Source organism: Narcine bancroftii, chromosome 3 (assembly GCF_036971445.1).
Source record: "Narcine bancroftii isolate sNarBan1 chromosome 3, sNarBan1.hap1, whole genome shotgun sequence".
Lineage (NCBI taxonomy): Eukaryota > Metazoa > Chordata > Chondrichthyes > Torpediniformes > Narcinidae > Narcine > Narcine bancroftii.
The window spans coordinates 144,644,030-144,669,955 of NC_091471.1; the positions used below are offsets into that span (position 1 = coordinate 144,644,030).

The 25,926-nt window shown below is 41.5% G+C and overlaps 1 protein-coding gene across 4 annotated transcripts in view; it reads left to right on the forward strand.

Moving 5' to 3' along the window:
* maml3 (mastermind-like transcriptional coactivator 3) overlaps positions 1 to 25,926 on the forward strand; it is a 639,372-nt gene that overhangs the window by 493,246 nt on the left and 120,200 nt on the right. For 3 of the 4 annotated variants that reach the window (XM_069925342.1, XM_069925340.1, XM_069925339.1), the window contains exon 3: positions 4,044 to 4,130. The exons of the other annotated variant lie outside the window; for it this stretch is intronic. In XM_069925342.1, the coding sequence (XP_069781443.1) occupies positions 4,044 to 4,130 (87 nt within the window). The remainder of the gene's footprint in view (positions 1 to 4,043; positions 4,131 to 25,926) is intronic. 4 annotated transcript variants of the gene reach the window in all.

A 25,926-nucleotide genomic window follows, 5' to 3' on the forward strand; every position in this document is an offset into this window, starting at 1 on the left:
GCATATATCTCCCACCTTTCTGGGAAAGCCAGCCCAGGAAATGGCTACAGCTGCTGAGTCCCAGTTCCACATCAGGAATTTCAGAGGACACCAAGTTCTAGCACCAAGTTCTAGCACGTCATCAACGTCATGGACGCCGCCACAGCTGCCAAAGTAAGTGCCTTCATAGAAAACCCACGAGCATTTTCAATGTTTCCTCCTCGACACCCTAGAGCTCAGCCAGCATGAGCGGGCCAGCAGAATCCTCAACATGCAGGACCTGGGTGACAGAAACCCCTTCGAGCTGAAGCACGAGATGGTGGCGCTCTTTCCTGAAACTGGGAATCCATGCCCTGGACTAAGACAAGTACTCCTCCCTACTGGCCAAATACCTAGCTTTATTGGCACCGAACTTCCATGGCTCCAACCCGCCACATGGCATGGAGCACCACATAGATACTGCCACCACCCCCCTTTCCTCCTCCCCCCCCCCCCCCCCCGGCATGAGCCTGGCGCCTCCCGCCAGACAAACTCCAACAAGCCAAGGGCAGGTTCACCGCTATTGAGGAGTTGGGGATTGTCTGCCTTTCCAACGGCCCATGGGCCTCGCCGCTCCACATGGTGCAGAAGAGCTCTGGCGGTTGGCGTGCCTGCGGTGACTACCAACATCTAAACAAGGTGATGATCCTGGACAGGTACCCAATCCCACACATTCAGGATTTTGCCATGAGGCTACAGGGCTGTAGGGTATTCTCCGAGGTGGACCTCGTAAAGGGGTACCTCCAAATTCCAGTACACCCCAGCAACGTCCAGAAGACAGCCATTATCATGCCTTACAGACTCACAAACGCAGCCCAGACATTCCAGCGGCTAATGGGCGTGCTTGGACGTGCAGGGTTGCTTTTTATCCAGCACCTAAACCTTTACTTCCTTTTTGTCTATCTAGACAATATCCTCATCGCCAGCTCCCGCACCTCACCTGCCTGCTCGACAGACTGCAGCAGTTCGGGCTCACAATGAACCTGGCCAAGTGCCAGTTCGGCCTGCAAAAACAGTTGACTTCCTGGGGCACCGCATCACCCCGAGGCCATGCCGCTACCCGACAAGGTGGAGGCCATCCAGAATTTCCCTAAGCCGAACACGACCAAAGGACTACAGGAGTTCTTGGAGATGTTCAACTTCTACCATTGCGTCGTCCCAGGAGCAGCAACCCACACACTTCCTTCACTACACAGTACTGAGAAACAACCTGTGAAAGGTGCAAGCAATGGCATATTTTTCTTATTTTATGAAGTGACCTGAAGTTGCACAATCAATATGAAAGCACAGTTACTTTATAAGATGCTAACTCCCCATTTAATCTTTAGATTACTTGGATATTATGCTCTGGTCTGCAATAATTACTAATGTATTCCCTTTTGAAATACAGCATCCACAGATTATTTTTGAAAAGCAACTGCTTTATATCTTTTCATCTGTGTGCCTCTCTTTAATATGCTTAAATAATTCTCCAACAATCTACTAATATTTCTTTTCTTGTCCTTTATATAAAAAAATACACTTGCACGTATTCTTGGTTTTCACAATGTAACCCATGCATCTGAGAAAAGTGTTTCATTCAAGTCAATTGATCTGATCGCCTCAGTGTCATCAGAGTGGGTTAAAATATTTCCCCTAAAGTTCAGGACGAATAAAAATGCAGGCATTAATAAATTAGACATCTTCCACAGAAATGAAAAAATCAGCTCTTTCTGAGGAGTTGATACTGCTATCAGTGAAATCACTGACAGAACATCTTTATATGCTAAGGGACTTCTATTCAAGTGTTGGGGGCAGAAGAAGAGGCACAGGTTACTCGCCTGAGATGGAAAATTACAGAAAATAAAAATAAAAATAAGAGACCACTTAACCCATATTGCTGCTATGAGCTCTGCAGTAAATCATAGCTTGAATAGCTTCGAGATTGAGCTCCAAGCAAAGGTTGATGTTCATTGAAGCATGGAAGAGACAAAGGTCCTCTACCAAGCCAACTCCACTAGAAGCACTGCTCACAACAGCAAACTGTGAAAGATATAGACCAGAGGTTCTCAACCTTTTTCTTTCCACTCACATACCACATACCCTATGCCCTAGGTGGTCTGGAATTAGTAAGGGATTGCTTACGGTGGTATGTGGGTGGAAAGAAAAAGGTTGAAAACCACTGTTTTAATTGTACCTAATTGAGTTGTAATGTGCACAGTTTCATAACTCCAAAGGAAATGGGCTAATGGCAATTTTTCTCAAGCAAAATATTTCAGTAACAATTGGGTCTAGAGCAGTGATTCTCAACCTTCCCCTCCCACTCACATACTACATTAAGCAATCCTTTTCTAATCACAGAGCACCATACAAGGTGTAAAGGTTAAAACCTTGTGTTTTTGATTCTTAGTTAATTCTGTGCTTGTCTTCTTTAAGAAAAGTATTGTTTGTAGTGTTACCATAGTGACTATGACATAATATCCATGCAGACAAAGAGCTTGCATCTCATTCTTCGATGAACTATGGAGGAGTCATGAGCTCAAGATAATTTTCTTTGAATTTGTCTTATTTTGTCGTATTTCTTCTTGTATATCTCTTTGAAGTTAATTATCATTATATTTTTAAATACAAGATATACTTTGTTTATTCATCATTATGAAAATCTTAATGCAAAGTTCAGCTGCAAAATGTTTTTCAGTTTTATCAACGAATTAAAGCTACATAAACCTGCATCTACAAAGTTTGGTTTATTGGATTAATAAGATAGTAATTCAGAATATCATTCCCATGCTTTCTTGAAGATGACATGTTTTGAAATTAGGAAATGCTAGAACCTGAAAAGTGTTGTCTGTACAAAGGACCATATGAATGATTGCTGTGCACATTTCTGTCAGAATATGTATCCCTCAACACAGAAACAACCCAAATAAGCGAGAGCTGCTGCATTTTGGAATGTCAAACTTAAAGGTAGAGTACATGGTTAATGGCAGGATTCTTAACAGTGTGGAAGAGCAGAGGGAAGATCTATAGATCTCTCAAAGTTGCTATATAGGTTGATAGGGTAAGAACATATGAAATAGGAGCAGGAGTCGGCCATCTGGCCCGTTGAGCCTGCTCCACCATTCAATTAGATCATGGCTGATCTGAAGATGGGCTCTTCTCCACTTCCCCATACCCCTTAATTCCCCAAGTATGTAAAAATAGTCAAGAAGGCTTATTAAGTTCAAGCATCATGAGGTAATGTTGCAGCTATATAACATTCTGGAATATTGTGTTCAATTCTGGTCACCTCATTACAAAAAGAATGTGGAAGCTATGGAGAGGGTGTAGAGGAGATTTATCAGGATGTTGCCTGGATTGGAGACCAGTTCTTATGAGGCAAGTTTAACAGATCTGAGGCTTTTCTCCTTGGAGCGAAAAAGGATAAGAGATGACTTAATAGAGGTCTTTATATGAGAGGCCTGGCCAGCACCTGTTTTCCAGGGCAAGAGTAGCAATCAGCAGAGAACATCTGTACAAAGTGAGGAGAGGAAAGTTTAGGAGAGACAGCAGTGGTCAGCGTTTTACACCGAGAGTAGTGGGTGCCTGGAATGCATTGCTAGCATGGTGGTGGAGACTGGAATAATAGGGACATTTAAAAGACTCTTCAGCACATGCATGAAAAAAAATAGAGGGTTATAACGTAGAGAAAGTTTAGCTTTTTTAAGGTATATGTAAGTCAGCACAACATCATGGGGTGAAAGGCTTGAACTGTGCAGTAGTATTCTATTTATTGCATGTATGGTATGATTGAAAAGTCAACATCCATCAAAAAATGTACAACTTCAATTGTAATAAACAGAAGGAGAGCTAGGTGGGATACTACCTGAATAACTTTCCAGAAAAAAATATCTCTGGCCTGGTAGGGCTGTAGAAAAGATAGAGAATCTGCCTGGCAGAGAAGATTGAGACAACAAAGCACATGAGCCACTTATTTCCTTGAGGCAAAGCTCTGAGTGATGCCATTCTGCCCAAGCTCACCTGTAGTATTTCTTTGAACTTCTCAGACTCTGCTGGAGACTGCAGCCCAGGATTTGGGAAGGCAAGACTTCGTTAGAACAAGAGAGCGAGCAACAATTGTAACAACTTCCGAGGTACTGTACTTCCTGCTGAGAAATCTGAGGGAATTATTTGCCAAAGGAGCTCAGACTGGCATTCACATTCACATCTTAGTCAAACTCATTTACACAGTTAACATGATATTCTGGCTAAAGCATTGGCCAGAAATATCAACTTTTATTTCTCACCCCAAGTACTACTTAGTGTGCTGAATATTTCCAATACCCTCTGCTTTTTTGTTCCACTATTATAATATTGGACCTATAAGTACTTGAATGGGTATAACTTGCTTTGGAATGCCCTTGGGTCAAGGGAGGTTATAAAAGTGGAAGATGTTTCTTTCCCTTTATTTCTCTCATGGCTAAACAGAAGAATTCAACTGAAAATGTATGCTAATTATGTGAAATGTTGGCCACTGTCAGTAATGAGTGTGTACTTGGGTTATCCAGATCATAATTTAGAGAGGAGAAGGAATAATTTATGCAGCCATTTGCTTTGTTCATTTTTTGCTGGAAAATTCACTCTGAATTTCCTTATATTTATAGCTCTAGCGTTCTTCCACTTCTAGCGCTCCTTTTTTTTGTGCTAGTGATATCAGGTATTGACACCACTGCTTTTGCAAGATAAATGAGTGAAGGCACATATTCCACTGAATGTGTATTCCACTGAATGTGTGCGCCACTGTGTGTCCTTAATGTCTGCTATTCTTTCTGTACTTGGCTGCAGCCAGCTATCTGTAAAACTGCTACTGTTACAGGAGATGTATATGCATCAGTCAAATCAAACAAGGGTGTGCAGCCAGATGCCAAGATCAAAGTTATGTTTATGGAATTGTCAAAGTAAATTCTGGACTAATTGTGACCAAATAATTTCCCCTTTGATTTAGTGGGTACCTGCAAGTACCCATAAATCTCTGGAACTAATTTCCTAATATTTAAAAATAGTCTACTTATTATTTTGATTTATCAACCACCTTTAGGCGTATTCCATAATGCTGTGTGTGCATGTGTGTGTGTGTGTGTGTGTGTGTGTGTGTGTGGGGGGGGGGGTGTTGTCTGTTCTGGGGTGTTCTGTAAGTAAATATTATTTATCTTCCTCTCTGCCACCAATCTTTCCCATGCAGAACACAAGAGAAAAATGTAACTCCCCTGTCTCAGTGGGAACAAGATAGAACTAAAACTAAAATTGGATTGGGGAACTTGCTGCTTCATTCCAATTTGATATTGAACCATCATCAGATCATTCTGTTTTGGGGACTGGAGGGAGTAAATATATGTAAACCAGAGTCTTTTGACATCATTAATATACTTATTCAATTTTAACACATCAGAACAGAGATCTGAACCAACAGTGAAACCATTAGTAGATTGGTTTCTAAAGGCATTTGGCAGCAGTGTTTACCAAGGCTTTCACCTTCAACCATTTGGGTCTTAGCTGTGGCATTTTATTTTGATTTGAACAGGTCAATTTATTCCAGTCATCACATTTTAATGTCTAAATAAGCAGAGTGTTTAATGGGTGCCATTTCTCATATTTTTCCCACACTTTCTTATGTCTTTGAATAATGCCTTCAATTATCAAGCCGATACTGATTCTCAGAGCAATTGTTTTGGTCCATTTCCCCAACTTTTTCTCTGTAACCTATTCTCTCTTACATGCCCATCAACTGCCCCCCAATTCTCCTGCCATCCAGCCACACGAGGTGTAATTTACAGTAGCTAATAGCCTCCCAGCACATCTTTAAGAAGTACAGGTTCACACAGCTCCACATGGACAGCCATTGAAGGTCTGGATCTGTGAGGCGACAGCACTAACTCCTGCACCGTTAAAAGTAGCAGCCGAGAACAAAATGCCCTGTAACAAAAAGTTTGTGTGTGGTGGATGACAGAAGATGAAGGAGCAGAGGAGGGACAGGGGAGCCACTATTTAAGCAGAACATAACTTGCCCATTGGAGTCTCCCAGCATTCCTGGATTTTTTTTTATACCTGCAGAGTATGTCGCCTCAGGAAGCTTCTTAAAATGCCCTAAACCAAGACCTGCTCTCCCAGGTGTAATGCATATACTTCAGTGGTGAAAGTAATCAGAGCCCGGAACCTCTTTGCTTCTATATCTCTCTAGGATATCGCAGGGTCACATCTCTCAGTCAAGAACTACTTTACATGAAAAGGCTACATTTATTTCCCCATGAACATGTATAATCTAGATTCAAGGTTCCTTTGTTGTCATGCAATAAATACATAAAAATTGTCAACTTTTTCTTGCATATAGGTACACAAAGAGGCACCACTAGCCTAACCTGGAATCCCAGCAATAAGAGAAAGAGAAGCAAAAGAGGGTCCCTTCAGAGACGTGGGGTGTCTGTAGATTTGCCTCTTCCACTACCACATTCTCTGCAACTACAGAAAGGTTTCTGAAATAGGCTGGGCTCTGTGCGTGTACATGCTGATAAGTGATTACACACCATAGGACTAAGCATGTCTGTGCCCATTTTCCAAAAAGCTGCCATGATTCCTTCTTTGTACCCCTATCAAACTGTGCACTCCATTTTCATCCTCTAAGCATGTGAATGACATCCAAATATAACCCCAGTTTTCATGCATGGCCGCAGTAAGAGCTGGTAGTTTGTATGCTGCCAGTCACAATCTTGCACTTGACAGTGGCCACAATAAGAGATAAGAGGATGGTTAGTTTGGAGTACTTCATCATATAACCATATAACCGTTTACAGCACGGAAACAGGCCATGTCGGCCCTTCAAGTCCGTACCGGTTCACTTGAACAACTCCACTAGTTCCTCCGCAAATTCCTGAGGAAGTAGAGGCTCTCTTCATGATGCAGAGCAGAAATGTGTATAAAATTGTGATTTGCCCATGCCCATCACATCTGTGGATGCTCAACAGGAAATTGCCAAGAACTTCTCCATGCCATGAGATATGTCAATATCACCATATTCAAATGGTACACTATTGCAACTTAGACCTGATTCTTCAGTATCAATGAATCAGTATCAATGAATCAAGTACCAAAATTACTTGACTAAATATTCAGGTGTGCGCTTTCCAGTCAAATTACTTTATTTTCACTGGCTTGCTGCAGGGTTTGTTGTTAAAGAATGCATTGTCTGGTGTTGACAGCAGCAGTCACCATCTTGAATACAATCTGCAAAGTGATACTGAAATGAATCCTTTGCATGGGTGGGGTCACGGTTAAGGCAAGTTAGAGCCAGCTATTTCTTGGCTTGAGGAATAGTTATTGTTAAAATAAATGTTTCTATATATTCTTCACCGGCTCATCTAGAGAAGAGAATCAATAACAATACTGAATCCATTGAAACTGGTGAAAATGTTGAACCAAATTTCCCTTTCTCATTTTGTCTTTTTCATATTTTGTCTTTTCATATTTACTCTCTCTTTCCAGTTGTGTAATGATTGTGGTTTGAGAGGGAAGTCATCAGTGATCTCTCCTTCTCCGATAGATGTCTATACTTCCATATTGCAGTTGCAGTAGCAATTGTTTCAAGTTGCTATCCATATTTTTCACTCCATATCTCATGGCATGGAGGAGTTCTTGGCAATTTCCTGATGTGCATCCACAGATGATGGTGAAGTACTCCAAACTAACCATCCTCTTATCTCTTATTGTGGCCACTGTCGAATGCAAGATTGTGACTGGCAGCATATAAACCACCAGCTCTTACTGCGGCCATGCATGAAAACTGGGGTTATATTTGGATGTCATTCACATGCTTAGAGGATGGAAATGGAGTGCACAGTTTGATAGGGGTACAAAGAAGGAATCACGGCAGCTTTTGTGTACAGCTGTACACAATAGCTATAGTGTACAGCTATTGCAGTGCACTAATTTAAGGGTATCTTTAGTCTGACAAAAATGGTAACTGTATCAACAATGGGATTTGTACAGTGGCTTTAACATTGCAAAATAAATTCTCAGGCACTTCTAAAAAGTGTTACGAAACTAAATTTGATACCATCCTGCCTGAGGAAATATTAAGGCAGGTGACCAAAAGCTTGTCCAAAGAACAAAATTTAAAGAAGGGTCTTCAAAGGAAAAAGAATAATCAGAGTCAATGAGAAATGGAGATGTGAAGAGATGGGAGCTCCAGAGCTTACGGGTGGGACCACCAATTGTGGGGAAGTGAACCTGGGTCAAGAACCTAGAATGTGAAAAGCTGGAATGTTGTAGGGTTGAATGAAATTAAGGAAATACAGAGATTGAGATGATGGAGGGATTTGTAAATAAAGTCAAGAAAGTTGCATTCAATTGGAGACACTGAAGGTCATCAAGCCTAATGTGATGGTGAATGGAAATGATTGCCAATGAGAAAGCAGGTTGTAGATTATTGGATAACATTTTTTACAGAAAGCAGGAGACCAGACATGAGTGTTTCCAAAGAGTCAAAGTTAGAGGCAAGTCAGCAGCAGATGAGCTAAAGCAAGACAACGGATGAGACTCAAAATCATTCTTATTGAAAGGGATTGAAGACAATTTACTTCCACCTCATTCCAAGATGGTGAGGGGGCCACAGGGCAGGAGGTGTGTCACAGGGCAGGTGGGTGAATTGTTTCTAAGGTGGTGGTTCATTCCACCATTTGCATGGACTTGAACTTCTCAATGCCATTCTGAATTATCCATCTCCAGTTGGACTGATTGTGTTGGAGAGGCTCTCAGGAGCCAGTAAGTATTTTTGTTTTAAGGAGGATCTAAACACATCCTTGAAACTTCTCCTCTGTTTGGTAATCTCTTCCCCTGGTAGAGAAATGATGAGAGAGGCCATTTGGGGAGTCTGCTGTTGAACATGCAAATGGCACAATATCCCAACATATCCTACTTTAGTGAGTGTGGACCATTTCACTTGCTCCCTGCCAGTTGTTTAAACCAAATGTGTCATTTTTCCATTTTTTGCTGAGTCATTTTACTTTAGGCACAGTGGTCTATATTCTCCTTTTATTATGGCAGCATGGTTAGTGTGATGGTCAGCGCAAGACTGTTACAGTGCCAGCAATCCAAATCTAGTATTGTCTGTAATGAGTTTGTACAATCTCCCTTTGTCTGCATGGGTGTAACTGGACAGCACGGACTCGTGGGCCGCAAGGCCCTGTTTCTGTGTTTTATGTACAGTCCCCTCCATAATATTTGGAACAAAGACACAATTTTTCCTTTATTTGCCCCTGTGCTCCACAGTTTTAAATTAGTAATCAAACAATTCACATGTTAGTAAAATGCACATTCCAGATTTTATTAAAGGATATTTGTCTACATTTTGGTTTGACCATGTAGAAATTACAACACTTTTTAAACATAGTCCCTTAATTTCAGGGCATATCGCAATAGTATCTATATTAAAGTAGTAATGTTTAGTTCTTTGTTGCATGTCCCTTGCATGCAAGGACTGCTTGAAGGCTGTGATTCATTGAGATCACCAGGTGGTGATTATCTTCGCTGGTGATGCTCTGCCAGGCCTCTTCTGCAGCCATCTTCAGCTCCTGCTTGTTTCAGGTGGATGTCCCCTGAGGTTTTCTTGGACATTCAAGAATTTTCCAGTTTTTAGCTTTGAAAAGCTGATTTGTTCATTATCTTACTGTAGCATAAAGAGCCGTCCGTTGAGTTTGGAGGCATTTGCTTGAACTTGAGCAGATAAGATGTTTCTATATGCATCAGAATTAATTTTGCAGCTGCCTTCAACAGTTACATCATCAATGAAGATAAGTGCGCCAGTACCTGTGGCAGCCATAACACCCCTCCACCATGTTTCACAGATGAGGTTGTATGCTTTGGGAAGTTCCTTTATGCCTCCACATTTTGCTCTTGCCATCACTCTGATACAGGTTAATCTTGGTCTCATCTGTCCTCAAGACCCTTTTCCAGAATTCTGCAGGCTCTTTTAAATACTACTTGGCTAACTGTAATCTGGCCATCCTGTTTCTGTGGCTAACTAGTGATTTGCATCTTGCCCTGTAATCTCTGTATTTCTATTCTTTAAGTCTTCTGCAGCCAATAGTTATTAAGACATCCACATCTGCCTCCTGAAGAGTGTCTCTGATCTGTTGGATTTGGGGATTTTTCTTCATTATGATGAGAATTCTTCTCTCATCAACAGTGGAGGTCTTCCTTGGCCTACCATTCCCTTTGCTATTACTGAGCTCACCAGTACAGTATTTCTTCTTAATGATGTTCCAAACAGTTGATTTTGGAAATTCAAATGTTTGGGTAATGTCTCTTACTGTTTTATTCTTGTTTTTCAGCCTCATAATAGCTTCTTTAACTTTCATTGGCCCAACTCTGGTCCTCATGTTGAACAATGGCACTATAGACTATAGATCAAAAGCTTAGAAGCAGGCCTAGCTCTCTTATACCTGTACCAATGAAGCAATTAAACATACCTGAGTCCTCACAAACACCTATAAAGCCAAATGTCCCAAACATTATGGTGCCCTGAAATGAGGGGACTCTGTATAAAATGCACTGTAATTGCTACATGGTCCAAGCAAAATAAATACAAATACCTTTTAATAAAATCTGGAATGTGCAATTTAATCATGTGAATAGTTTGATTACAATTGTAATACTATGGAGCACGGGCAAATGAAGGAAGAAATGTGTCTTTTGTCAAAAACATGGAGGGCACTGTATGTCACAATTTTAAAATGTTTTAAAAATTGAAATTATCCTACAGGTTACTGGTGCCACTGGTCAAGCCCAGGGAAGCAGAGCTGGAAGTAATGGCAGGGTCCACCTGAAAACATAAAGTATGTCCTCACCAGATATGTTCCAGATTCATTGCCTCATTAGACCTGCATGATTCCACTGGCATTGGTGCTGAAGTGTCATTCACCAGCTTCTCTTCTGAAACAATCTGACATTGTAATGGCCTGTCACTGAGCTTATGTGGCATAGTGTATCTCAGTGATGCCAGAACTGAGTGCATTGTATAGAATGAGAAAAGGCTGGGGTGGAATGTGATTATTGCACATTTGCATTGCTCTTGCTTTGATTATCAGTGTCATTTTCAAGTGTGATCAAATGTGCCCTTATTTCAAACTATTCACATGATTAAATTGCACATTCCAGATTTTATTAAAGGGTATTTGTATTCATTTTGCTTGGATCATGTAGCAATTACAGTGCATTTTATACACAGTCCCCTCATTTCAGGGCACCATAATGTTTGGGACATTTGGCTTCATAGGTGTTTGTGAGCACTCAGGTATGTTTAATTGCTTCATTGGTGCAGGTATAAGAGAGCTAGGCCTGCTTCTAAGCTTTTGATCTGTAGTCTATAGTGCCATTGTTCAACATGAGGACCAGAGTTGGGCCAACTCTGTTGGGACATTACCCAAACCTTCGAATTTCCAGTGAAAGTCTTCCAAGTACATGAATGAGTGACAATCCATCTTTCTTGCTATTTCTGTATGTTTGGGTTTACCTTTTCTGACTACTAAGAACTTCCAGTTAGCCTGCAACTTACATCAGAATTTCTGGACAGACTTGGTTATATTTTCCCAGAATGGAAAGTGCAGGGTCTGGTTATTTCAGGTGTGTATTGAAGGTGGAATGGAGGATTGTTGATGCACTCACCTGGGAGATCTTCCCAAACAATTGTTTGTCAAAAAACAATCTGTACTAAAAAACAGAACTACCAATTGGAAACTATGCAACCAGTGTTAAAGAAAAGAAATAGTGAAAGGAGGAAAATAGGAGAAACCATAGAGAAATGGGAATGAAGAGAAAAAGCAGAAGCAAAGAGAGTTGAAGCAAAGCCAAGATGAGAGAGATATATACATAGTCATCAATGCAGGGAAGTTACTTTGTATAAAATATTTGGTGAAGGGTTCACACCATCCATTTCAAAGAATGACATGATGGTTGGTGATGATGGTGCTTTAGATGGTTAAGCAAAATACGATTTTAATACACATGTGATATCTTTGAAAAGATCTCAATAGTTTGTTGCCTGTAATCTATCATGGAATTGAACATTTTGCATGAAAACAGTTGGTGTATAAATATTTGCCTTTTTGTCATTTGTACCAATTGCATCCTCTTTCTGGAGACAATATCAATCCAACCAATATTAATCAATCTTCTTAAGAATTCACTTTAGATATGCTTCTAATTCCAACACCATGTCAGTAGAGGAGAATCAACAACTCATATGACACCATGCCCCTTCAAAACATCAATTTTCCCACGACCTTTAAGGAAAAAATAATAACTTTATGTAATGTATTGAAGAAAGCTAGTGGAGGAGCCCCTCAACTTAGAAATATATTAAATGGACACCTGCCTAAAAAAAAATGATGTGCACTAAAGATGTTGTGCTGGACTGTTGCAGTAGAATGCTAAGGAGAGAGACATGGCCCCTCAGCACTTGACGGCTGGCTTCGGTTGTATTTAAGGCAACTGATTGAGAGTTGTGCATTATAAATTCCATGAGGTGTTTTGAGGTACTCAGGAGGATTAAAGGGGAGTATGATGAACCACTCATACAACAGTGGTAATACAACAGAAACCGGGTTCTGGTGAGCAACCAATTAGTATACATTGATTCACTGCAACTGATTTGAAAAGCTTGATATTTATCGGTCACTACACACTTATATAAGACCACGTTAAGAATATTCTTAACACTAAGTCACTCCAGGCCTGAGTTTTGATAGTATTTTTTCAACAATGACGCCCACTGGATTAATCCATTTTGCTGCCATTGTTCACTTTAGAATTCATTGGTGAGTAACAAATAAAAGAGCCAAACAATTAAGATTATTAGATCTTATCGACATTAAAACATTTTACACAACAAAAAAGCAAGTAAATTTAATATTAGGTTGTCATCATAGCCAGTCTAGGGCACTGAACTTCAATAAACACGGCTGGTTGGATAGAATTTCCAGCAGTGGATAACCAACTAAGTTTCAAAATATCTAATGACATTACTGAAAAAAAAGGAAAGCCTAGAATTCCATGGTTAGTGCTACAGATTAAAATTGAATTGGGTTCAGTTGCTGACCCTCAGGAGTGAATTGGCAGCACCCATTTGCATGGCCTTTATTGGTCACCGCTCCATTAAAAAAAAACAGAATTGTAGTCAAGGTTCAGATTTTAAAATGTTACGATTGGATCTCAACCAAACTCACCTGTTCCTCTTTGCCAATATTCAGCTCTGTGCTTCCATTGATTTCAGATCAACATGCAACACCTATGCAATTTTACCAGTTGCACATGGGATGTTGTTATCTTCCAAGAAACCTTCTTTGTGGAGTGTTGTGAGGGAGCTTAAGTCTAAGTTAATTCTGAGAGCAACCACTTTTCATGGCCCAAGAACAACATGCTGGATTCTATATCGATATAAGTTGACTACCTCCAATCTTTCAGCAATAACCCATACTCCACCAATGTTGACAGAGGTGCCTCATCCCAATTCTCCCCTCACTCAGCCTTGCCTCCCCTATGTCTTTAGACATTTCTGATCCTCCTGACTATCCCAAAACATGTAATGGAACACATAATGTACAACTCTTGTTCAGATGCCTCAAGTACCACTGAAGCTGGAACCTGATGACAGCCACTAATGGAGCTGCTGACTTCCTGCTTGGCCCTGAGCCACAGTGGCCTCATGCCCCTCTACCAGGCGGAGATGGGTTCCCAACACTTCAGTGTGGCCCAGTGCACCATAGGGACTGTCTCAGCACAGACAATTGGCTGCACTCAGCTTACATTTTTTCATGATAATGACAGTGCGTTTATTGTCATACACATTGTACAATGTACATATGCTATAGTGACACAGGTACTTATAAAGAAAAACTGTTATAGTAAACAAATTGAATTAAATTAAAAGAGAAAATAAATCCTTAAGATAGATAATAAAAATTGACAGTGGTCCAAGAGCAAAAAAAAGGTGATTTGCAATAGTTCAGACAGTCCATGATCAGTGTACCAAGGGAAGGTTCAAGGGTCTGATAGCTGTTGGAAAGAAATGACCTTGAAACTTGAGTGGTGGCTTTCAGGCTTCTGAACCTGCTGCATGAAGGTAGCAGGGAGAAGAGGTTGTGACCAGATGAGGGTTCTTATAACGTTGGCTGCATTCTTGAGGCAGCACCTCACATAGATATCTGCAATGGATCAGAGGCCAGAGCCTGTGATGGACTTAGCTATGTTTTCTGTCTACCTTCTACACCCTTCTGGATTTCTGGGCACCTGTCTTACCAAACCAAGCTGCAAAGCAACTTGTCAGTCTACTTTCCACAGAAGTTTGATAGAGTATCCGATGACATGCCAATCCTCCTCAGAAATAGAGGCATTGGAGAGCTTTCTTCACAATTGTGGTCACATATGTCTATCTGGGTGGTGCAGGCTTAAGGGCTGGAAAAGCCTGTTACCGTGCTTTTTTCTCTAATTTAAATCAATAAAATAAATCCGGTCTTCAGTGGTTTGCAGATCTCTCGGTCCATCCATGGTTTCTGATGACCTTTGTAGGAACACATTCATCCACACCTTTCCTGATAAAATGAGTGACCACTCTAGCATGTACATTCAGATCTGCCTTGTAGGAACACATTCATCCACACCTTTCCTGATAAAGTGAGTGACCACTTTGTGACCGCTGACCACTGATAAAATGAGTGACCAGCATGTACATTCAGATCTACCACCAAGTCCCTGAATGTCACCTAGATCTGATTCTTGCTGTGGTTGGCAAACAATTCTACTTGGGGCCTTAATAAAATTTTTAAAAATTGATAAGAACATTTTGTTTTTAACATTTAAAATACTAGAACATAGCAAAAGCATTGACTTCAACTTAAGTAAATTTTAAAAGATACTCATTTTTCCAGTAGTCAGTTTCTCGCATTCACATGGGATGTGGAACCCTGCACGTTGGGCCAAATTTAACCCTCTGTAACATGGATATTTGCACTGCCCCTCCACAAGTGCATTACAAGGGCAGAATTGAAGATGACACATCAGTTTATGTCAACACTTGCATTAGAAACCAGGACTTTTCCAGGAGCACCTGCCAATATCCCAGTAAAAATGCTGGCATGAGCAGAATATCCACCTGTTGACATGACTGGAATGAACTCTGTGTTTCTGATAAGCATCCAAGACAATGCCTTTCTTAGTGGAAGGGTATGCAAAGCAAATAACTTTTTCTTGGGTATGCTTGCTAGTGGCACAAAGGAAATGTTAGAAGGAAACAAACACTTATTTCCCTCTGAACTTCAGCTCTGCAATTGTTGGCTTCGTGCTTGAAGTAGTCATCGAATAGTCACATCTTTGAGCCTTTGAAGACCATTTATTTTACTATTCATATTTTTTAATGCAACATAACAATAAGTCCTGAATATCTCCTGAGATTGAGTGCTTTTGTTTGTTTAAGAAAAGAGACAGAAGTTTCCAAACCAGACATAAATAAAACTCCTGGAGAGGGGCACTTCACTGAGCGCATAAATCAATTGTCGTAATTGTTCAGAATCTATGCATTTTATCTCAGCATCTTGCTTTGACTATGTCACTCCAGGTAGCCCATATGGTTCAGGTCATTAGCCAGCAATCCCATGAGACACCTGCACTGGGTCGAGTGTTTTGAACTGGATGAAAGAGCACAGCACATAGCAAAATAATGGATTATTATATCATCATCCTTTGTGCTACTGGTGATCAAATTGCTCTTCAGGGATTACAAGGCAGAGAGGAGGAATTGTTGAAGACAGTGTTTTGAGCATTGGTGTAAAGGTTTCAGTTGGCTAATCGCTATTTTATTGCTCCGTAAAATTATGTGTTATTGATTCCACAGCGTAGCATTTTGGAGATTGGGCAAGTTCAGTTTGGAATTTGTAAGTGTTTCAGGAAAACCTGCCCCACAGAGAGCCTAGGTGCTAAAAGGCTAGTAACTCTATTAAAGGAAAGAACTGGATCAGCAACAATAAGATAAAGAAATCAGTTTGTTTCCTCAGCCATAACACTTTGTACCTCACTACGGAGACCACAAATTCTTTGGCCTTCAATTGTTCAGTAATTATTTCCTAAAATAACGTGGTTGTTAGCCAACCACTCATTTGCTTTCAACTCCTTTTTAAAAGAAATAAAGCATCGCTCTCATCTATGTGAAGTTCTTGTTGGGCACTATTAAGGAAATAAACAACTTGCCCTTTTATGATCAGGATACCTCAAAGTGCTTCCAAATCAACAATATTGCAGTTATTGCTCTAAGGTAAGAAACCTGGCACCTAATTTGTTCATATCATGGAGCTACATGTAGGAATGAGATAAATATCTGATCAATTGTATTAGCAATGACATTAGCACCAGATATTTCTAGAATTCCAGTCATCTTTCAGATGCTGTCATAGAATATTCCATCTCCAACTACAAGGTCGGATGAGACGTTAGTTTAATGTGCCATCCAAAGGAATGGCATCTCCACCAGTGCAGTCTCTCCCTCAGTTCTGCATTGTAGTATTCACAGATTGTTGTGTTTGGGTTTCTGGATTGGACTCAAATTTACAACTTACTGAGAGGCAAGAGTCAAAAGATGAATAGTCTTATTAATATGCAAGTTTCTTTTGCCAAACAACAAGCTGCTCTGTCTTAAGAAGAAAATGCAACATAAATGTTTACTCCAGCAGTGTCTTTGAAAATTATTCTCTTGGTTTCTTCAATTTAAAAAAAATGTTCCTGAGCAGCAAAATGTTTCTTGTAAGTACACTGTATTCTTTGGCTTGGCTTCGCGGACGAAGATTTATGGAGGGGGTAAAAAGTCCACGTCAGCTGCAGGCTCGTTTGTGGCTGACAAGTCCGATGCGGGACAGGCAGACACGATTGCAGCGGTTGCAGGGGAAAATTGGTTGGTTGGGGTTGGGTGTTGGGTTTTTCCTCCTTTGCCTTTTGTCAGTGAGGTGGGCTCTGCGGTCTTCTTCAAAGGAGGTTGCTGCCCGCCGAACTGTGAGGCGCCAAGATGCACGGTTGGAGGCGAGATCAGCCCACTGGCGGTGGTCAATGGGGCAGGCACCAAGAGCTTTCTTTAGGCAGTCCTTGTACCTCTTCTTTGGTGCACCTCTGTCTCGGTGGCCAGTGGAGAGCTCGCCATAGAACACGATCTTGGGAAGGCGATGGTCCTCCATTCTGGAGACGTGACCCACCCAGCGCAGTTGGATCTTCAGCAGCGTGGATTCGATGCTGTCGGCCTCTGCCATCTCGAGTACTTCGATGTTGGTGATGAAGTCGCTCCAATGAATGTTGAGGATGGAGCGGAGACAACGCTGGTGGAAGCGTTCTAGGAGCCGTAGGTGATGCCGGTAGAGGACCCATGATTCGGAGCCGAACAGGAGTGTGGGTATGACAACGGCTCTGTATACGCTTATCTTTGTGAGGTTTTTCAGTTGGTTGTTTTTCCAGACTCTTTTGTGTAGTCTTCCAAAGGCGCTATTTGCCTTGGCGAGTCTGTTGTCTATCTCATTGTCGATCCTTGCATCTGATGAAATGGTGCAGCCGAGATAGGTAAACTGGTTGACCGTTTTGAGTTTTGTGTGCCCGATGGAGATGTGGGGGAGCTGGTAGTCATGGTGGGGAGCTGGCTGATGGAGGACCTCAGTTTTCTTCAGGCTGACTTCCAGGCCAAACATTTTGGCAGTTTCCGCAAAGCAGGACGTCAAGCGCTGAAGAGCTGGCTCTGAATGGGCAACTAAAGCGGCATCGTCTGCAAAGAGTAGTTCACGGACAAGTTTCTCTTGTGTCTTGGTGTGAGCTTGCAGGCGCCTCAGATTGAAGAGACTGCCATCCGTGCGGTACCGGATGTAAACAGCGTCTTCATTGTTGGGGTCTTTCATGGCTTGGTTCAGCATCATGCTGAAGAAGATTGAAAAGAGGGTTGGTGCCAGAACACAGCCTTGCTTCACGCCATTGTTAATGGAGAAGGGTTCAGAGAGCTCATTACTGTATCTGACCTGACCTTGTTGGTTTTCGTGCAGTTGGATAATCATGTTGAGGAACTTTGGGGGACATCCGATGCGCTCTAGTATTTGCCAAAGCCCTTTCCTGCTCACGGTGTCGAAGGCTTTGGTGAGGTCAACAAAGGTGATGTAGAGTCCTTTGTTTTGTTCTCTGCACTTTTCTTGGAGCTGTCTGAGGGCAAAGACCATGTCAGTGGTTCCTCTGTTTGCGCGAAAGCCGCACTGTGATTCTGGGAGAATATTCTCGGCGACACTAGGTATTATTCTATTTAGTAGAATCCTAGCGAAGATTTTGCCTGCAATGGAGAGCAACGTGATTCCCCTGTAGTTTGAGCAGTCTGATTTCTCACCTTTGTTTTTGTACAGGGTGATGATGGTGGCATCACGAAGATCCTGAGGCAGTTTACCTTGGTCCCAACAAAGCTTGAAAAACTCATGCAGTTTGGCATGCAGAGTTTTGCCGCCAGCCTTCCAGACTTCTGGGGGGATTCCATCCATACCTGCTGCTTTGCCACTTTTCAGTTGTTCGATTGCCTTATATGTCTCATCCAGGGTGGGAACCTCATCCAGCTCTAGCCTTAGGGGCTGTTGAGGGAGCTGGAGCAGGGCGGAATCTTGGACTGAGCGGTTGGCACTGAAAAGAGATTGGAAGTGTTCTGACCATCGGTTGAGGATGGAGATCTTGTCGCTGAGGAGGACTTTGCCATCTGAGCTGCATTACACTATGTCTTGTAATACACACATTGAACAGAGCACCAGCATCCTGGAAAAATGAACAGAGGGGGTGTACTTGATTGGCATGGTCCAATTCAGCTCAAGATCTGTAATTTTTTTTCAGACTGTGTGCCTCAGTGGAATCTAGATTTGAATCCACACCAAAGCGATGAGAAAAGAAGCCAACCTATGCAAAATGACTTGCGATATCAGCCTAGTTTTGGCTTTGCATGAATCCACAGTCAAAAACTAAATGCAAACTCCAGGCCATAAGCAGAAATGCTGCAAGAGTAGATAGTGGGAGGATCAACTTCAGTGCAGTAGGGGAGGCTTCAGATCATTGGTGTCAGAAGCACACCGAAGTATTTATGATGTCCAGAAAAAATACTTGTCACGTTCAGCACCATTGGAAACAAATCTGAACACATTAAACCATAGCTAGTAAAGAAGAGTTTAAATGGTATCATTCAGACTTTTAGGTTGGAAACTACACAATTCCTTAAAGATTCCTGCAGATTTTGATTGAACAAAACTTGATCTAAAATCTTTATTTGTTTATAAAAAAGCCATATTTTGAGGATTAATATAATAATTATATTACCATCATTAATTTTGAATAAATAAAAGTATATGTATGCTTTGCAGTGAAAATGATTGAGAAATTCCTGTTGCATTATAGGAGCTGTTGCATTGTTGATATGATTTAACTGGGAGAATCATCGATATTTGTGTATTCGACCGACAGATAGGGTATATTCCAATTTCAGATTCCAAATCAGGTTACTATTTTGAGTGAATGCAAAAATTTAAACTCCTACTACATTGAAATCTTGTTTTTAAGAAATGTGCGCTCAATCCTTCTGAGCGTGTGTGTGTGTGTGTGTGTGTGTGTGTATGTGTGTGTGTGTGTGTGTGTGTGTGTGTGTGTGTGTGTGTGTGTGTGTGTGTGTGTGTGTGTGTGACTTTTCTCACTGTTACACATCCAAAAACTGATTATTTTGTTCCCAAGAGTGAAATGCAATTATCACCATTCGCAGATCAAATCACACCTCTTCATAAGTTTGACCACAAAGCTCTGATCTTGTGTACATCTGTTGCAGTTTACTCATCAGTCATGCATCGGATCGCATCATTCTCCATGCAAGTCACCAGGACAGACAAGGGGAGTAATCAAACAGTACAGAGTTCTCCTGTCTCCTATAGCTATTCTCCTTGCTAACAGGTTTACTTCTTTAGATACTGTTTCTGGAAAATAAGCTCTCCGGGGCGAGCAGCATCAGTCAGGTCAATGGCTCTGTGCTCGTTCTGAGGGTCAAAAGGTAAGGGTGCAGGCATGTAGGACAATAGTGTCGGAAGACTTGATAGTGAGGAGAACAGACAGGAGATTCTCCGGCTGTAGGTGTATGGACAGGAGATTCTGTGGCCATGGAAGTGAAGCTAGGATCGTGTGTTGCTTCCCAGATGCCAGGGTCAAGGGTATCACTGAGCAGTTGGAGAACATTCTCAAGGGGAAAGATGAACAACCAGTCACTGTATTTGTTGGTACAAATAGCATAGATAAAAGATGAGATCCTCCAAAATGTCTTAAGTAGACTTTAAGACATAGGAGCATAAGTAGACTAATCAGCTCATCAAGTCTGTCCCACCATTCTATCATGATCCATTTTCCCAGAGATTGAGAAGCAAGGCATCAAGAACAGTGACCTTTGGAGTACTACTGGTGCCACATGCTAATGAGTTCAGAAATTGGAAGATAGGTCAGATTAATTTGTGGCTGAGGAGCTGATGCAGGGGGCAAGGATTCAGGTTTTTGAATTATTGGGATCTCTTATGGGACAGAGGCGACCAATTCTTGAGTGACGGGTTTCACTTGAACCAGAGAGGGACCAATATCCTGACAGGCAAATTCACTAGTGCTACACAGATGGGTTTCAACGAGATTAGCAGGGTGTGGGATCCTAGGATGGGCAGAGGCATGCAGAAGGTTAGAAGTTGGTATGGATACTGATGAGAGAAAGTTTAAAGGGCAGAAGAAAGTCTGGGAACGAGGAACAACCATTGAATGAAACTGTGCCTGTTTTAATGCTAGTAGCTTTACAGGAAAGGCAGGTGAATTCAGGGCATGGATAAACGCATACAGTAATGACTGGGATGTGGTAGCCATTACAGAAATCTGGATAAGGGAGGGCCAGGACTGGTACCTTAACATTGCAGGGTACAGATGCTTCTGGAAAGTCAGAGGCAGGGTAAAAGAGGAGGCAGTGTGGCATTATTGGTTAGGGAGGATATTTCAGCAGTTGTCAGAGGTGACATTACACATTCTAGTTTATTGTCATCTGATTATACAAGTACAACCCAACAAAACTGCATTCTCTGATCCTCGGGGGACAACATGCAGACACACAGCCAGACATAACACACCTACAGACAAACAATGCCTATGCAGGACAAGTGTTTCATTAATACAAATAAATAATTAAATATTGCTTTGTACAAATGAGAGTCTCAGATGGTTAGTGTGAGCAGTTTCTTTGGTCGTTCAGCCTTCTCACTGCCTGAGCCTGGTATCAGAGCCTGGTGGTGCTGGCTCTGATACACCTGTATCTCTTCCCCAATGGGAGCAGCTAAACGATGTTGTGTGCAGGGTGGAAGCAGCCCTCAATAATTTTGAACTCTCTCTTCAAAGAATAATCCCAGTAGATCACATAGATGTGGGGGATGGAGACTTCATTGATCCTCTCTGCCACTTTTCTGGTGCTGTGGATTGACCTCCAATCCATTTCTCTGCAGTAACCATATCACACTGTGATGCAGCCAGCCAGGATGCTTCATAGAGAGCTCCTCTAGAAGAATGACATAATGGTGCCCAATAGCCTTGCCCCCTTCAGTCTTCTCAGGAAGTGCAATCATTGTTGCCCCTTCCTGTCAAGTGAGGTAATGATGAGTGTCCACGACAGGTCACTGGTTAAGTAATCTCCAAGAAATTTGGTGTTTTCCACTTTTGCAACTACAAAGTTGTGATGCGTAGAGGAGGGTGGTCGTTCCTGGACCTCCTGAAGTTCACAATCATCTCCTTCATCTTGTCCACTTTGACCCTTAGGATGTTACTATCACACCATTTCACAAGATTATCCACCTCTTCCTTGTTTTGGTTGGCAAAATTGGTTGGGTAGTGAGTCTATGTGGGTGCAATTGAAGAACATGAAAGGTATGATCATCTTGAGAGAGTGTACAACAGGCCCCCAAATAGTCAACAGGAACTAGAGGAGCAAATATGCCAGGAGATTGCTGCCAGCTGTGGGTCAAATAAGGTTTTAACTTTCCAAATGCAGTAAAATTTCCATTATCCGGCACTGACAGAGATCACAGATGCCGGAAATGCAAATTTTCTGGTTGACTGGGACTCACTTTTACAATGTGTAACTAATACACCTTCATTAAAAATAGGCCATTTAAAGACAAAGGACAATTAATGACAAAAGACAGAGAAAACTGTTAAGTAATTTTTAAAAAGGATCATTATTGTAGTCTTTAATTATATAAAGTTCACTTTAATCAAGTAATTCCCATAACTTACAAAATTTAAATTCGAACCCCAGTTACTGGTGCTGTAACAGTGTTGCTCTAGCCACTACACTAATCATGCCACCGTCATAATTAAGCCCCCCTCCCCCAAGTTTACAGATCAAGCCTTTCTAATATACCCTAATACTCATATAGATATAGGCTCTTACTGGGCAGGTTTATGAAGACACCTTAAAGAGTTGCCCAATGGGCCAGCAGGATCAACTGGCTCTTCATCCTGGTGTCCAAGTCAGACTCTCGGTGCAACCTGTATCACATCCAAACAAGTATCCCGGTCAGATGCTCGGCACACCTTCATTTAAATTTGAACCTTGGTCTCTCACACTGTAACAGCGTTGCACTAGCCACTATCACACTAACCTTCCTGTCATCAAAATTAACTCCTCCCTACCCCCAAATTTACAGATAAACCCTTTCTAATATACCTAATACTAATAAAGATAAAGAGTCTTACTCGACAGCAATAGGGAGACACTTTGGAAGAGTCACGTCAGTGGCGAACAACACTGGCTGGCACTTCATCTTGGGCACCATCATTTTATATAAACACAACTTTATTAAAACTTTATTGAAACAGTTGCTGTGGACAGAGCACCAAAGAGGTTTGCTCCCAAGCAATGTTCCCTCTAATTTTTAGAAGTCAGTGTGAGCAAAATTCTTACGTTGTGCAAATATTTTTTCCTGTGACAAAAATATTAGTGCACTGAATGCTTGTGCAAATGTAAACTTGAAATTGTATTTCTCATGGCTAATAAAACTGTATTGGCATGTTTCAATATGATACAAGAATGATTGCATTGTACAATGTAATGTATTATAGTATTTCTTGCTACATTATTTTAAGTTACGCACCTTTTGTGCGCACATTAATTTTGTTTGTGTGCTGGTTACAAAATGTGTGCATGCGCACAGCTGAGAGGGAACAGTGCTCCCAAGATGTCTTGCTTCGGAGAACATTACTTTCACAATTTTAATTTTTTATTTAAACTTTCATTTAAAACTTGATGGATTTATTCTATTTATTTTTTTTAATTATTTATTTCCTCGTAATTTTTGCCGGTTGTTTGAGTTTCCAGTTGATTGAGAACCAGATAATGGTGATTTTACGATATTTACTGAGAAAGTCATTGTGCAAAAATGCTTAGATGGGGTGGAATTTGTCAAATGCGTTCAGGAAATTTTCCTCTGGCAATATGTAGCAGATCGCACGAGGGAGAGGGCAATGTATGATCTCGTCTTGGGAATTTGGGAAGGACAGATGGATGAAGTGTTTGTGAATGAGCCTTTGGGGACCAGCGACTATTGTTCTATTACGTTTAAGATAGTTATAGAGTGAGACTGGGCAGGACCATGAGTTACAATTCAGTATTGGGGCAAGGCTGACTTTGAAGGACAAAACCAGAATTAGCTCAGATTAATTGAAACAGGTTGTTTGAAGTAAGAGGAAAATGGGATGTTTTTAAAAGTGTGTGGATAAGAGTCAAGGACTTGCATGTTAATGTTAGAGTGAAGGGTCAGATATGCAAGTGCTAGGAAATTTGGATGAAGAGGGAATTCAGGCTCTAGTCAAGAGCAAGAAGGAGCCATGGGATCAAGTGTGTACCTGGAGGAGTTTCAGGTACTGAGGAGCAAGCTAAATAAAGGAAACCATGAAGGAACAGGAGATATGTCTGGCAGATAACACTGAGAATAATCCCAAGCGATTTTATAAGTACATAAATGGGAAAATGGTAGCCAGAGAAAAAATGGGATCCTTCAGGAATCTATGCAGTCAACTCTGTGTGATGACAGGAGATGGGCAGGTCTTGAATGAATACTTCTGGATCATTGCATCTTGAGTACTTTTGTTTCAACTGCGAAGAAAAACATAAGGAGTGTGAAATTTGGAATAGTCAATGGTATTGTCTTGAGAACAATCAGTGTGATTTGTTTTATTAAATATTTAGTGAATTTTGAGGTCATTTTGAAGGTCCTGATGCATATGAAGGCAGACAATTTTCCTTAGCCTAATCAACAACACTCTGGGAAGCAAGAGAAGAAATTGCATAGCTGAGACTTATGAGTTGTCATTAAGTACAGGGGGGTGCTGGAAGACTGGAGGACAGCAAATATTGTGCCTCTATTCAATGCTGCAGGAAAAAGCCTAGGAACTACAGGCCAATAAGCCAAACATTTGTGGTCAGTAAGTACTAGAGAGAATTCATTAACAATAGAAGATCTGAGAAACCACCATTTGGGACAGATGGTCCAGTACTTTTAGATCTGTCAGTGTTCTGCAGCTGCCAACATACTGTGCATCTGTTTGGGTGCACCAGTTTCAAGGGCAGGCTGTTCAACAGCAGAATAAAATATTTCCCCTTTTCCATTCATCTTGGCTTTTGATTCCTTACTCAAATTATGATGAGGAGAGTAAGTGTGAGCTATCAAACTCTCGCCATTTATTTGATCACAAGTAAACTCTTGTATGTATGTGTGTGTGTATATATATATATACACTCATATATATATATATATATATATATATATATATATGCTCAAACTACAGGGGAATCACGTTGCTCTCCATTGCAGGCAAAATCTTCGCTAGGATTCTACTAAATAGAATAATACCTAGTGTCGCCGAGAATATTCTCCCAGAATCACAGTGCGGCTTTCGCGCAAACAGAGGAACTACTGACATGGTCTTTGCCCTCAGGCAGCTCCAAGAAAAATGCAGAGAACAAAACAAAGGACTCTACATCACCTTTGTTGACCTCACCAAAGCCTTCGACACCGTGAGCAGGAAAGGGCTTTGGCAAATACTAGAGCGCATCGGATGTCCCCCAAAGTTCCACAACATGATTATCCAACTGCACGAAAACCAACAAGGTCGGGTCAGATACAGCAATGAGCTCTCTGAACCCTTCTCCATTAACAATGGCGTGAAGCAAGGCTGTGTTCTGGCACCAACCCTCTTTTCAATCTTCTTCAGCATGATGCTGAACCAAGCCATGAAAGACCCCAACAATGAAGACGCTGTTTACATCCGGTACCGCACGGATGGCAGTCTCTTCAATCTGAGGCGCCTGCAAGCTCACACCAAGACACAAGAGAAACTTGTCCGTGAACTACTCTTTGCAGACGATGCTGCTTTAGTTGCCCATTCAGAGCCAGCTCTTCAGCGCTTGACGTCCTGCTTTGCGGAAACTGCCAAAATGTTTGGCCTGGAAGTCAGCCTGAAGAAAACTGAGGTCCTCCATCAGCCAGCTCCCCACCATGATTACCAGCCCCCCCAAATCTCCATCGGGCACACAAAACTCAAAACGGTCAACCAGTTTACCTATCTCGGCTGCACCATTTCATCAGATGCAAGGATCGACAATGAGATAGACAACAGACTCGCCAAGGCAAATAGCGCCTTTGGAAGACTACACAAAAGAGTCTGGAAAAACAACCAACTGAAAAACCTCACAAAGATAAGCGTATACAGAGCCGTTGTCATACCCACACTCCTTTTCGGCTCCGAATCATGGGTTCTCTACCGGCACCACCTACGGCTCCTAGAACGCTTCCACCAGCG